Source organism: Antechinus flavipes, chromosome 2 (genome assembly GCF_016432865.1).
Source record: "Antechinus flavipes isolate AdamAnt ecotype Samford, QLD, Australia chromosome 2, AdamAnt_v2, whole genome shotgun sequence".
NCBI classification, from domain to species: domain Eukaryota; kingdom Metazoa; phylum Chordata; class Mammalia; order Dasyuromorphia; family Dasyuridae; genus Antechinus; species Antechinus flavipes.
Genome location: NC_067399.1, coordinates 472,459,222 through 472,473,349, shown reverse-complemented (window position 1 = coordinate 472,473,349; position 14,128 = coordinate 472,459,222). Strand labels below are relative to the sequence as shown.

Below are 14,128 nucleotides of genomic sequence, written 5' to 3'. Positions count from 1 at the left end.
AGTATGCTGAGACACTGTGACGCTGGGGAAGGGTGGGGAGGGGGGCAGGTCCTGAAAGACCCTAGCTCTTCGAGGTTGTATTCTTCACCCCCTGTGTTTTTAGCTTTTCTGCTTGTCTACTGGCTTGCTGCCAGAACAAAGTATCCAATACTGTAGTAAAGCTCTTCCCACAGAAATGGCTGAGATCACATCCCACTCCCCTCAGGTCTGCTCAGCTGGGAGCTACCTGCTGTGCTCTTGCTGCTGCTGCCTATCATGTTCTTGCTGTTGCTGCCTGCCCTCAGCCTGCACCTCGTCTAAACTGTCCCCACCTTTGAGCAGAAACAGACTTTTCCTGGCGAATTTCAAGGATGTCTTCTATTGGTAATTATTTGTGGGTTTTTTTTTTTTCAGTCAAACACTAATTTCGAGGCTTGTCATGAATCAAATTCTGAAAGAAAATGTGGAGCCCAAGCAGATGTGTGCCTCCTCTCTACCATCTTGGCTGGAAGTCTGACCTTTCACATTTTCTTAGCCAGAAAGCACTTGATTTTAACCAAGAATAAAAAGAATTGATTAAAAAATGTATTTGAGCAAAGCAATGAATACAGCTTTTATGTCTGACAACATATTATGTACTTTTCTAGTCAAATAAGGGAAAGGGGTATTTTTAATCTATTCTTTAGAACCTGGCTTTTAAATGTTGATTGTTTTGATCCTTCAGTTTCATTTTGTTTTGCAATTTTTCTTTTTATTTACTTTGTTAAAGTTAATATGAATTTTTGTTTTGCTTCTATTTGCTTCACTTTGTATCAGTTCATAATATTCCTCTCATTCTTCTTTGAATTATTAACATTTATTGTTGCTTACCATATTTATGTAAAATATTACATATTTATGTAATAATTTATGTAATAATAAAATGTTCATTCATTCATAATTCCAATTTTTTCCAGCATAATTGAAAAAATTCATGAGTATGCTCATGAATCTACCTGTCCTCAGTCTCTCTTTTCTCTCTTTTGTTTCATTTACCAATTTTTTGCATGTGAAATAAACCCAGAGTAGGTTTTATTAAATTTTTTATAAACAGATTGGAGGAATCTTTTATATGTCTATTAAAATTTGACATTTTTGTAGAACTGTTTATTCATCCCCTTTGACTGTAATTAAGACTATTTCTTGATCCTATATATTTATGTGAATTCCCTATTTATCTTACATACTAAACCATTTTTAGGGATATATAATGGAAAGATATTTTCATGGTTACCTTCCCATGTTATATTAAATAAATTTATTTTTTTCAAAAACCTTTCAATTTTATGTAATTTAAATGATCTGTTTTATCTATTGTAATTACTTATTTTTTAAACACACTATATTTCTTTCTATCTCTATCATTTCTATCAACACAGATATACACACAGACACACATACAAACACATCTGTTTGTACACATCTACATATATAAATATGTATACACACACACACAAATAGAGTAGCATGCTGGAGTTGGCCTGCACTAGTATGCAAGCCAATTATTAAATGTTGAGTGTACATTTTTAATCCTAAGAAACTGGCAAATGCTAATTTGTAATCAGGGCTTCATTTATGTTTTTGTTGATTATCTGACCTTAAGAAAATAATAGAGAAAAATTTAATAACATAGATTAAACATAAACATCTCATTTGTATACACACACACTCACATACATATATATGTGTATATATTCTTGAAAGTTGTTTGTTAAGCATTTACCAGTACATCCATGTGTGTATGTGAGAGGTAATTGATCTAGTTCTGTTTTCATTTTTGGTGTGTGTTAGGTTTAAGACTAAGACCATGTATTAATTTTGCTCTTACTATAAAATATGGCATAAGATGTTAGTCTAAAACAAATTTCTATCAAATTGTTTTCCAGTTTTTGTAGAAGTTCTTCTTAAACAGGGAATCTTTCTCAATTTATGTTCTCAGGTAATTGAACAGTAGCTTATTTAATTCAAACATTTTTAATTCTTCTTGATATATTCTGTTCCATTGGCATGTTTTTGCAATTTTAAACCAATATGTTTTTGATGATTATTGGTCTATAACATAAATCAAGTACTGCAACTACTACTCTTTTCACTCCTTCATTTACCATTATTTTTCTTGAGAGTCTAGACTTTTTGTTTCTCCAAATAAATTTTGTTGTTATTTAATTTAATCCATTAGTAGTTTTGTATAACAATAATTAATATGAATAAATAATGAAAAACAAAGTAAACTGTGAACCATTAACAACACACGGAAAACTTAAAAATCACTAGTAATAAGAAAAATCAAAATCAAAACAACTCTAATGTTTTATCTTACATCTATCCAATTGTCCAAAAAAATGACAAAAAAGTGATAACTGTGAATCCTGGAAGAGTAATGGAAAATCTATGAAGCATATGTTCAAGTCCTCTTGTTTTCTTAATGACTATGATTTTGAATCACTAAAGTTTAACAATATTCTTCTTTAAATGCCACATTTAATAAAAAATATATAGTGTTCCAGATATGGTCTTATCATGAAAAAGCATTATAACTCAGTTATAATGAACTAGTTATAACTAGTTTTGCTAGAATCAATTTTGACTGGATTTTCAGAACCAATTATTAAAATTTGAGTGTAAGCATTTATGCCTCAAAACCAGGGTTTACTTTTTTATTTTGTTAATTATCTAGACTTAAGAAAAGGAGAGAGAATATGTTAGTAATTCAGATTAATCAATCATACTTTTTTTTCCCCTAGAGAGCAGACTGTTAACACTTATCAGTATATCCCTGCTGCAACCTTACTTTTTAAAAAAACATTATACTTCTATTAATGACAGTCTAAGATAAGAGCAATGATCAGTAAGACACATTGTAAACATAGCCAGATTCATGGTCAGGAACATCCGTGTTCAACTTCCATGTCACTTTGTGGTCTTCGGTAAGTCACCTCTACTCCACCCCGTGCCACAGAACATCAAGTTTCTGGGATTATATAAAATCCCATAAAATCTGGGATTTTACAATAGTTGTTGAACTTCCTTGGCAGAAAGAATACCCTTAATGGTATCCCTACACCAGTAAAACCACAGGTTTAGAGTGAGGGGAAAAATGGGATTAGCTTTTTTTTTTATCTCAACAAATATGCCCAGTCATTTATAAGAATAAGAGCCATACTCCAATTGATAAGTGATCAAAAGACATGATTAGTACAGATTTTTTTCCCAATGGCTAAAATGACTCCATATTGATAATTTTTTTCCCCCTGAGTCATTCATGTTGCTATCCAAATCTCCAAAAATCACTACATCATGACACATTTCTCTCCCAAACCAGGTATATATTACAAATGTACAATATGCAAATATTCCATATATAATTAAGGAACAATATAACCATGCATTCCTTATTATCTGTCAGAAGATCATTTCCCTTTGTGAAGAATACCACAAGCTTTGGAGGAGAATCATAAAGTTAAATGCAATTATCATGAAACAATCATGGCCTGAAGGGTTTTACTCCATTGACTACATTCCTGAATGCTCTCTTCACATCTTTGTTCCTCAGGCTATAGATAAGAGGGTTGAGCATAGGGTTTATCACAGCATAGAACACAGACACCAACTTTACCTGCTCCTTGGAAGATTTTGGTGTCATGTAAGTGATAATTGCTGACCCATAAAAAAGGATGACTACAAGGAGGTGGGTGCCACAGGTAGAAAACGCCTTGAGTCTCCCTGAAGTTGTCTTCATTCTAACCACAGTCACTATTATTGAACCATAAGAGATCAGGATCAGGGACACAGGTGCAAGAAGAATCACCACTCCCATAAGGAAAATGGCCATCTCTGCTTTGTGAATATCTGCAGATGCCAAAACCAGAAGGGCAGGGGCCTCACAAAAGAAATGAGCAATCTTATTGTCTCCTTGATAGGGGAGCTGTAATGTGAATGTAGTGTCCACCAGAGATACCAGAATACCACTGGCCCAGCATGTCAAAGCCAAATGACTACATACTTTCCATGTCATGATGAGAGGATAGTGCATAGGATCACAGATTGCCAAGTACCGGTCATAGGACATCACAGATAACAGTGCACACTGTGTACATCCAAATATGAGAAAAAGAAGAAGCTGAGCTGCACAGCCCATAAAAGAAATGACCTTTTTCTTAGATAGCATATGGACGAGAGCTTGTGGGACAATATTTGTGGAAAAAAATAGGTCAGCAAGAGACAAGTTGCAGAGAAAAAAATACATGGGTGTATGGAGCTGTGAATCAATCATAACCAGAGAGAAGAGGAGCAGATTTCCAAACACAGTAACCAAGTAGATGCCCATGAATAATACAAAGAGTAATAGCTGAGTCTGAGGATCATCAGAAAGTCCCACGAGGAAAAATTCTGTCACCCAAATTTGGTTGGTCTGGTTCATGTTCTGTCTTTCTGCTTCTTTAGAAAGGATCCAACAGATATTCAGCATGAGGATACAACCTACAGAATCACAGAATCTTAGAGTTAGAAGAAATCAAAGAAATTATCTGCTTCAATCTCCTACCATCATCAGCTTTCCTGGTAGCTATTTACTGTACAATTTCATTCATAAGTTGTATATGTTATTTAATGATGAAAACATTCCATTATTGGGTAACTCTTTTAGGAAATGCTCCATTTCCCCAATTTTTCTTCTGTTCCATTCAATCATATGGTTAAGCATGCAACATAATATTCTATTTGAGCTCTTAACAGCAAAGAGTTCAATGAAGCTATTGGCCCTTTTGATTATGAATAAAATTTGTTATTCGTTTGTCATGTCTGATTCTGTGACTACATATGGGATTTTCTTGATAAAAAGTAGTGCAATGGTTGGTCATTTCCTTTTCCACTATGAATAAAATTACATTTACATTATTTTTTTTTGTCAGCCAAAAACACAGTTTATATTGAATTTATAGTTAATTTAAACTATAAATTCTTTTCTCAGATTCACTACTGTTAACTAGGTCTACCTATACTGGAATTGTGTGGATGATTCCTCTCCCCAACCCTCATTAAATTTTAGTACTTCAGATTTAGGATGTTAGAGTTAAACTCTAAAGTCTTAAAATTAAAATCTGCTTCAGTTATTTATTATATGCATGGTCTTGGATAATCATATATCTTTGGATTTAAGTTTTTTCATCTGCAAATAGAGTGGGCTGCTTGTAAGGATTTTCTAACATGACAAAACATTTAAATACATGATGTTATATTTCTGTATTGGATACTTAACTAAGATTAACTGGTTTAAAGAATGCTTATACTTTTCCTGTGGTTTCTTTGTGTGATAATCTTCATTATATTTTGGGGCAATCTAGATGGGAGGGGGGAGAATTACATACCTTAGTACATAATAGGCTTATTGGTACCCTTGTAAGGAATGGCTAAATATTTGTTGGTAGTAATAGATATTTCTTGTTTCTCCTGAATTTTTGTAACAATGTTTGGTTTCTATAACCTTACATGTGAACTATGTACACAAATAAAGATATACATATAGTTATACTAAATCTTTATTGCCTATATAACTTTCCAACCTCTTAGTGCCAAAAATGCTATAAAATTATGGAAGTTTCGGAGAGTTTTTGATCTGCCATGATATATAGAATTTCTTCAGTGATAATCCACAATCCAATAAAATCACAGATCACAGATTTGGTTACACAGAGATACTTATATTTGTATTTATATATACATTATATACCTGTATAAGTCTGTCCACTCACACATACACAGCATAGACCTAAATACATATGTTTTCATTGAAATAAGGGATTCCTAGTGAGTGAATTCCACCCATCAAGTTAGATAAAAAATTCCACTGCAACTTATACTTTTAGAGCCTTTTTTTGGCAGTAAAATTTTGAGTGAGTTATCATATGTCACATGGCCAATATATGTTAAATATGGGATTTGAAACTAGTTCTTTCTGATTTCAAGGCCAGTTGTTTGGACATTTGACAATGCTTTGTCTCATCTATATGCATTCACATATCTACATTTCTATAAATATAATCTATGTATCTATATATTTAAAACAAGAGTAAATATGTATTTAATTTCCATGAATCCATGGATTCCTGGTTCCTTGTACTTTTACATACATACACACATAGCTATACTATAATCTCAAATTTCATGTGTGTGTGCATGTAGATGAGGTCTAATTGAAAGGAAGAAAAAGGGGGAAAGAGAATGAAGTTCAAAGAAAAAATGTACAGAAGCTAATTACAAGATAAGACATCAATATACATGAGAACATTGGGGGGGAAAAGTATTTCATAAATAAAAAGAGATAAGAATTCATGTCTGTTATTCCAATATTTGTTAATTCTCTTAACTAAAACAAAGATATCAATAAATATATCAAGAATCTAAGTACAAGACTTAACTTCTCTCCTCAATAGTCTCTATAATTTTTACTCCAAAGATTATCCACAAGGACTTCTCAGGATAAGTATAAGCATTTATTGAAATAGTTAATCCTAATTAAATATCTAATACAGCACCACCTATTTAAATTTAAAAATGATATTAGAAATCAATTTTGGGTCTTTCCATTTACAATTAGAAACAAGATCTGGATATGTAAAATTATCTTTCTAAGGTCATAGAGGTAAAATGCAGCAGAAGCAAGATTGAAACTATAGCGATTGTGAAATATGGGAAGAGAGTAGTGTTAGACTTATAAAAATCAAGGTCCTCCACAAATACTTCAATTAAAGAACTAAAAATCAACCAGAAGAAGCATTTGATAAGGAAAAGCAAATAGAATAATGAACCTCAATTAATTTGGGACCATACAAAAAGACTGCCAGAAATCTGCAGAATGAGAAAACAAACTAAGAGAAATCCCATAGAAGGAAACAGGTCAAGAAACAAATTTGAGATAGGGTGAAATAAAAGACCTTTACTGAGCCAAAAACAGAGTCATAGCCATACCCAGATCTATTATAGGAAAACCCAGAACACTCATCTCAAATAGAAGACATGTCTACACTAATATTGCATGTGAGAGGCCAAGGGCCTTATCCATGGCAAGAAATAAGAAAGGACTAGTATTCAAACAACTTATTCTCAACCAAATATCTGAGCAATCAGGAACTGAACAATAGTAAGGAACAAATGCAGATAAATTTTTTTATAGCTGATATGACAACAATCATAAAAAGTCAAATAAAAATTAATTGAAATAACCAATTCAACAAAATTTCAAGATTTGAAATAAATTCACATAAATGAAAATAAGGGGAAAACAAACTTTTTTTTTTTTTTTAGCCTGCATATCATTGCATTTACTAAGCATAAATCAAGTTAGCTTGTAAAAAAGACTCTTGACAATTAAATAATCTCAAAATAAATAGGAAATCTGTACAAGATGATGCTATACTTCTGCATACTTCTTTCTCTACTCTTTTATTTTTTTTGCCATTAAATTTTATGGAATAAAGCAAACATTTTCACAATATAGTCCTATAAAAAAGTGATTGCCGAAGATGATGGAGAGTAGGCAGGTCTTTATCTGAGCTCTCCCAGGCATCCCTCAGATCAACACCAGATCAAGCCTCTGAACTGGATTTGAAGTGACAAACCCCACAAATATTTAGAGTGTAACAAACTTCCTAAAAAAGATATTTTGGAAGAACTTCTGAAAAAGTCTGTCTTAATCAGACATTGGGTAAGACAGCCATGTGCAAGTGCAGGGCAGGAATCTGGGGAAGTGTGGCATGGGAAATCTACCCAGAGGCTTAGCCAAAATACAGCTGCATTGGCTACTCTGTCCTGGTTACAAGCCAGAGGAGCAGCAGATTATCTGTCACTTGGGACAATCTTCCCTTTGCCCTAAGAGCAGACATCAACCTTTGAAAAAAAATGAGCAAAAAGAACTCTGACTATAGATATTTTTTATGGAGAAAGAGAAAAACAAATCTCACACCCTGAGGTTCCTAAAGGAAAATAATTTCCAGATAAAGATGCAAAACGGGTGATATGATTTGGTCTTCATCTCACAGGCTCTCTTGGATCTTAAAAGACAGAAGAAAAATGAGGAAAGGAAGTGAGAACTTTACAAAAGAATTTGGAAACAGAAACAGAAGTTATCAGAAAAAAATTCCTTAAAAATAGATTTAGTGGAATGGAAAAATTACATAAGTTCTTACAAAATAAATATTATGAAATGGAAAAATCAAATAACTCCTTACAAAATAGATTTGAAAAAGAAATCAATCTATTGAAAAACAATTTGTGAAATGAAAAAAATCCAATGAACAAAATACCTCATTTAAAAGTTCAATTGACAAAATACAAAAGGAGATAAAAAAGTTAACTGAAGAAAGCAATTCACTAAAAATTAAAATTGAACAGATGGAAATGACTCAATGAGACTTCAAGAATCAGCCAAACCAAAAAAAAAAAAAATGAAAGAAATAGAGGAAAATATAGAATACTTCATTAGTAAAACAACTGACCTGGTAAATAGATCTAGGAGAGACAGTCTAAGAATTATTGGACTTCCTGAAAACTATGATGAATAAAAGAGACTAGACATCATCTTTTAGGAAATCATCAAGGAAAACTGCCCTGATATCCTAGAACCTGAGAGTAAAATAGCCATGGAAAGAATTAACCATTCATCTCCTGAAAGAGACCCCAAAATAAAACTCCAAGGAGCATTGTAGCTAAATTTCAGAATTATCAGATCAAAGAGAAAATATTAAAATCAACCAGAAAGAAACAATTCAAATATTTAGGAGCCACAATCAGGATTACCCAGGACTTAGCACTTTACACTTTAAAAGATCAAAAGACCTGAAATCTGATATTCCAAAATGGAAAGAAACTTGCATTGCCACTAGAATCAACAAGCAAGAAAAATTAAGCATTAATTTTCAGGGAAGAGGATGGACATTGAATGAAACAGGTGAATTTCATTCATTTCTGATGAAAAAGCCAGAGCTGAACAGAAAATTTGATCTTCAAATACAGAACTCAAAAGAAGCACAAAAAGGTAAAAGAAAAGAAAAAAATAACTTTCTTTTAAAAGTTAAAATGTTTATGTCCCTATATGGGATGATGACATATTTAACTCTTAAGATCTGTATCTCTTTTATGGATATATTTAGAGGATACAGATATAATTTGGCTTTATTGTGATGATATAACAAAGAATCTAGAGGAGCAAAGTACTTAAAGAAGAGGAAAATGGAGTTAAAATGGGGTGAATTATATCTCATGGCGAGGCAAAAAATAATTCTTACACCTGAGGGGGGGATGAGCATTGTATGAATTTTACTCTCATCAGATTGGGCTCAAAGAGAGAATATCAGACATATTTAGCTTCAGAGAGAAACTTGTTTCACCCTATAGGGAAGTATAAGGGGAAAGAGGAAAGGAAAGGAGGAGCCTAATAGAAGGCTGAACAGAAGTAAAATGGGAAAGGTATAAGAAAGGAGAAAGGGCTATAAAAGGGGAGAGATTTTGGGGGAGAGGAGAAGTCAGAAGCAAATTATAGGGGAGCAGGGAAAAGGGGAAAGTAAAAAGAAAAGTATAACTTGGAGAAAACAAGATGGCGAGAAATACAGAGTTAGTAATTTTAACTGTGAATATGAATGTTATGAGCTCTCCTATAAAATGGAAGCTGATAGCAAACTGGATCAAAAGCCAGAATTCTACAATGTGTTGTTTACAAGAAACATTAAAAGAATAGGATACATTCAGAGTAAAGGTATAAGGGTGGAGCAGAATCTGTTGTGTTTCAGTTGAAGTAAAAAAAGCAGGGGGTTACAATCCAGATCCTCAGATCAAGCAAAAGCAAAAATAGATCTAATTAAAAGAGATAAGGAAGGAAACTACATCTTGCTAAAGATGTAGGTAATGAATTAATATCAATACTAAACATATATGTGCCAAGTGGTATAGCATCCAAATTTCTAGAGAAGATAAGAGAGCTGCAAAAAGAAATAGACAGCAAAACTATACTAGTGAGTGGTCTCAACCTTGCTCTCTGAGAACAAGATAAATGAAACCACAACATAAATAAGAAGGGGTTCAGGTAGATGGCTCAGTGGATAGAGCACCAGCCCTGAAGTTAGGAGCACCTGAGTTCAAATCTGGCCTTAGACACTTAACACTTCCTAGCTGTGTGACCCTGTGCAAGTAACAACCCCAGTTGCCTCAGCAAAATAAACAAACAAATGATTAATTAATGAGACAAACAAATGAATGAATGAATTAATAAATAAATAAGAAAGAAGTTAGGAGGTAAATAGAATTCTAGAAAAGGTAGGTACAATAGACCTTTGGAGAAAACTGAATGGAGACAGATAAGAATATACATTTTTCCTTGTCGGTACATGGAACCTATACAAAAATTGACCATGTATTAGAGCATAAAAACCTCAAGATCAAATGCAGAAAGGCAGAAATAGTTTATGAATTTTTTTCAAATCATGATGCAATAAAAATTACATTCAATAAAGGCCAGGGAGAAATAGGCCAAAAATTAATTGGAGATTAACCAATTTAATCCTGAAGAATGAGTGGGTGAAACAATGAATCATAGACACAATCAATAGTTTCATACAAGAAAATAACAATGATGAGACAACATACCAAAATTTGTGGGATGCAGTTCTTAGGAGAATTTGCTGACTTGCATAAAATAGAAAAAGAGAAGATCAATGAATTGGGCATGCAACTAAGAAAGCCAGAAAAAGAACAAATTAAGCCCTCCATTAAATACCAAATTTGAAATTCTAAAAACAAAAGGGCAGATTAATTAAAATTGAAACTAAGAAAAGTATTGAATTAATAAACAAAACTAAGAGTTGATTTTATGAAAAACCCAACAAAACAAACAAGCCTTTAGTTAATATGATTACAAAAAGGAAAGAAGACCAAATTGTTTATATGAAAAATTAAAAAGGACAATTTTCCACCAATGAAGAGGAAATTAGAAAAATAATTAGGAGATATTTTGCCCAACTATATGTAAATAAATCTGATAATCTAAGTGAAATGGAAAATATAGGTTGTTTAGATTAATGGAAGAGGAAATAAATTTTAGTAAAATAAATTGAACAAGCTATTAATTAACTCCCTAAGAAAAAATCTCCAAGTCCAGAGGGATTTAGATATGAATTCTACCAAACATTGAAAGAATAATTAATTCCAATACTAATCAAACTCTTTGGAAAAATAGGGAAAGAAGGAGCCCTACAAAATTGTTTTTGTCACATAGTTATGGTTCAATACTAGGAAACCTATTAATATAATTTACTATATGAATAACCAAATCAACAAAAATTATAGCATCATCTCGATAGATGCAGAAAGGGTATTTGACAAAATCCAATAGTCATTCCTATTAAAAACACTAGAGAGTATAGGAATAAATGGAGTTTTCTTTAAAATGATGAGTAGTATATATTTAAAGCCATCAGCAAGCATCAGATATAATGGGGGACAAACTAGAACAGTTCCAATAAGATCATGGGTGAAACAAGATTGCCCACTATCACCATTACTATCCAGTAGTGTATTAGGTAGCTTAGCTTTGGCAATAAGAGAAGAAAAAGAGATAAAAAAAATTGGAGTAGGTAAAGAAGAAACCAAATTATCATTCTTTGCAGATGATATGATGGTATATTTAGAGAAGCCTAGAGAATCAGCTAAAAAACTACTGGAAACAATTCACAACTTCAGCAAAATTGCAGGAAACAAAATAAATCCACATAAATCATTAGTATTTTTATGTATTACCAAGAAAGTCCAGCAGCAAGAGGTACAAAGAAAAATTCCATTTAAAATAATTGTAGATAATATAAAATATTTGGTAGTCTAATTGCCATGACAAAGTCAGGAACTATATGAACACAATTACAAAACACTTTCTACAACAAGTAAAGTCAGTTCTATCCAACTGGAACAATATCAAATACTTATGGGCAGGTCTGTAATGTCCAGACTAGTTCTCTGGAGCTAATATAATAAAAATGGCAATACTACCTAAATTAATCTACTTATTCAGTGCCATGCCATCAAAATCCCAAGAAAGCATTTTACAGAGTTAGACAAAACAGTAACAAATTTCATCTGGAAGAACCAAAAGTCAAGAATTTCAAGGTAATTAGTCAAAAAAATGCAAATGAAGGTGGCCCAGTTGTAACAGACTTAAAACTATATTATAAAGCAGCAGTCATCAAAACCATTTGGTAGTGGCTAAGAAATAGAATAGTTGATTAGTGGAATAGGATAGGTTCACAGGACAAAATAATCAATTACTATAGTAATGTGATATTTGACAAAACCAAAGACCCCAGCTTTTAGGATAAAAACTCATTATTTGACAAAAACTTCTGGGAAGATTGGAACTTAGTATGGCAGAAAGAAAGCATTGTCCCACACAACATCATATGTCAAGATAAAGTCGAAAGGGTTCATAATTTAGATATAAAGAGTGATATTGCAGACAAATTAGAGTAACAAAGGATGGTTTATCTTTCAGGTCTGTGGAGAAGGATAGAATTTGTGACCAAAGAAGAACTGGAGTACATTATTGAATACAAAAGAGATAATTTTGATTATATCAAGTTAAAATGTTTTTATTTAATGAAATCTATACCTCTGTAAAAACCCTTCCATAAATTCTCCAGGGCTTTCTTACGTACATCCAATGTTTTTTTTTTTTGTTTGTTTGTTTGTTTGTGTTTTTTTTTTTTGTTGTTGTTGTTGTTGTTGTTGTTGTTTTGTTGTTTTTTTGTGTTTTTTTTGTTTTTTTGCAGCTCTTTGCATCTTTGGCCAGTTCTAATGGTCAGAATTTTATTTTTCTTTTATTGAATAAAAATCTGTCTCTCAGCAACTTTTGCTCATTACTCCTAATTTTGCTGAATGGAATCAAGCAAAATGAAGTATTTGTTATAACAATCTTTCAAATACTTTATAGCAGCTAATAGTTTATCTACACCTTTCACAATTCTCTTGTTCATTCTAAACATTCCTAATTCATTAAAATTGTATTTATAAGGAATGGCCCCAAATTTCTCCTGATTTTGGCCACCATCCCCTAGATATGTTCATATAGAAATGTCCTAGAAATATGGTCCTTTTATATGTGCACAGTAATCTTGATGTGTTTTGGCCAAGGAAATCAAACAGAGAATAATAGATATTCTAATTCTGTACACTAAGTTTCTGAGATTGCATTAAGTTTGGCTGTCACATAACATAATTGAAGAAACCAAGCTTTGAATCTATGGAATGTTTAAAGTTTCTTTATATGAACATTTGTTTAACCATGTCTACTTTACTCCCCACTGGCTTACAACAAGATATAGCACTTTATATCTTTCCTTAATGCATTTCATCTTTTGGAATTTGTCTCTGGTTTAATTGGTAAGATTTTCCAATCCCTTTTTTGTTATTCAAAATATTACTTATATCTACACATTTATCTAAGACTTTTGTAATCATATCATCTATTTCTTTATTCAAGTTGTTGATTAAAATATTAAACCATTACAGGACTAAAGAGAGATCTATGAAGACATCTTAATAGGAACTGACCCTTATTCAATTTCCATATTAACAATACTTTAATCATTCCTTTTTCTTACACTCTTTCAATTAGAAATAAATTCATCTAATGAATTCATTATCCAGATCATATTTCTCTGTTTTCATAAGTTTATCATGAAAAATGTTGTCAAATCTTTGCTTAAAGCTAGAATTTAAAGTCATTCCTCAAAGAAAAACCAGGCTCTTTTGTCATTCCCCATCTCTATTGTTTGTTAAAACTACTCTAGACTTGTAAGCTCTCTTAGTTCTGCATGATCACTACTTAACTTTCTAAGTGCTCACATGCCATTCCTTTCAAAATATCTGGAAATACTTGTTATTAGTGGAGCTCGAAATTATTCTTATAGGAAGGAAGTTGTTTCACAATAGGAACCCAACATAATCAATTCTCCCCAACTTGACTACAATTATTCCTTTGCTTGGGAAGGGAGAACTCAATAAAAATCAGAAAATGCTCTCAGAGGGAATCTTCAGAATTCATCACAATAAGTCTGATTTTCTTGATAGGTTC

General features: G+C 32.2%; 1 protein-coding gene across 1 annotated transcript; it reads right to left on the bottom strand.

Moving 5' to 3' along the window:
• Positions 1 to 3,502: 3,502 nt before the first annotated feature.
• On the bottom strand, positions 3,503 to 4,438 carry LOC127546817 (olfactory receptor 2D2-like). The gene has a single exon (XM_051973757.1). The coding sequence runs from the start codon at positions 4,436 to 4,438 to the stop codon at positions 3,503 to 3,505; it is 936 nt and encodes a 311-aa protein (XP_051829717.1).
• Positions 4,439 to 14,128: the final 9,690 nt, after the last annotated feature.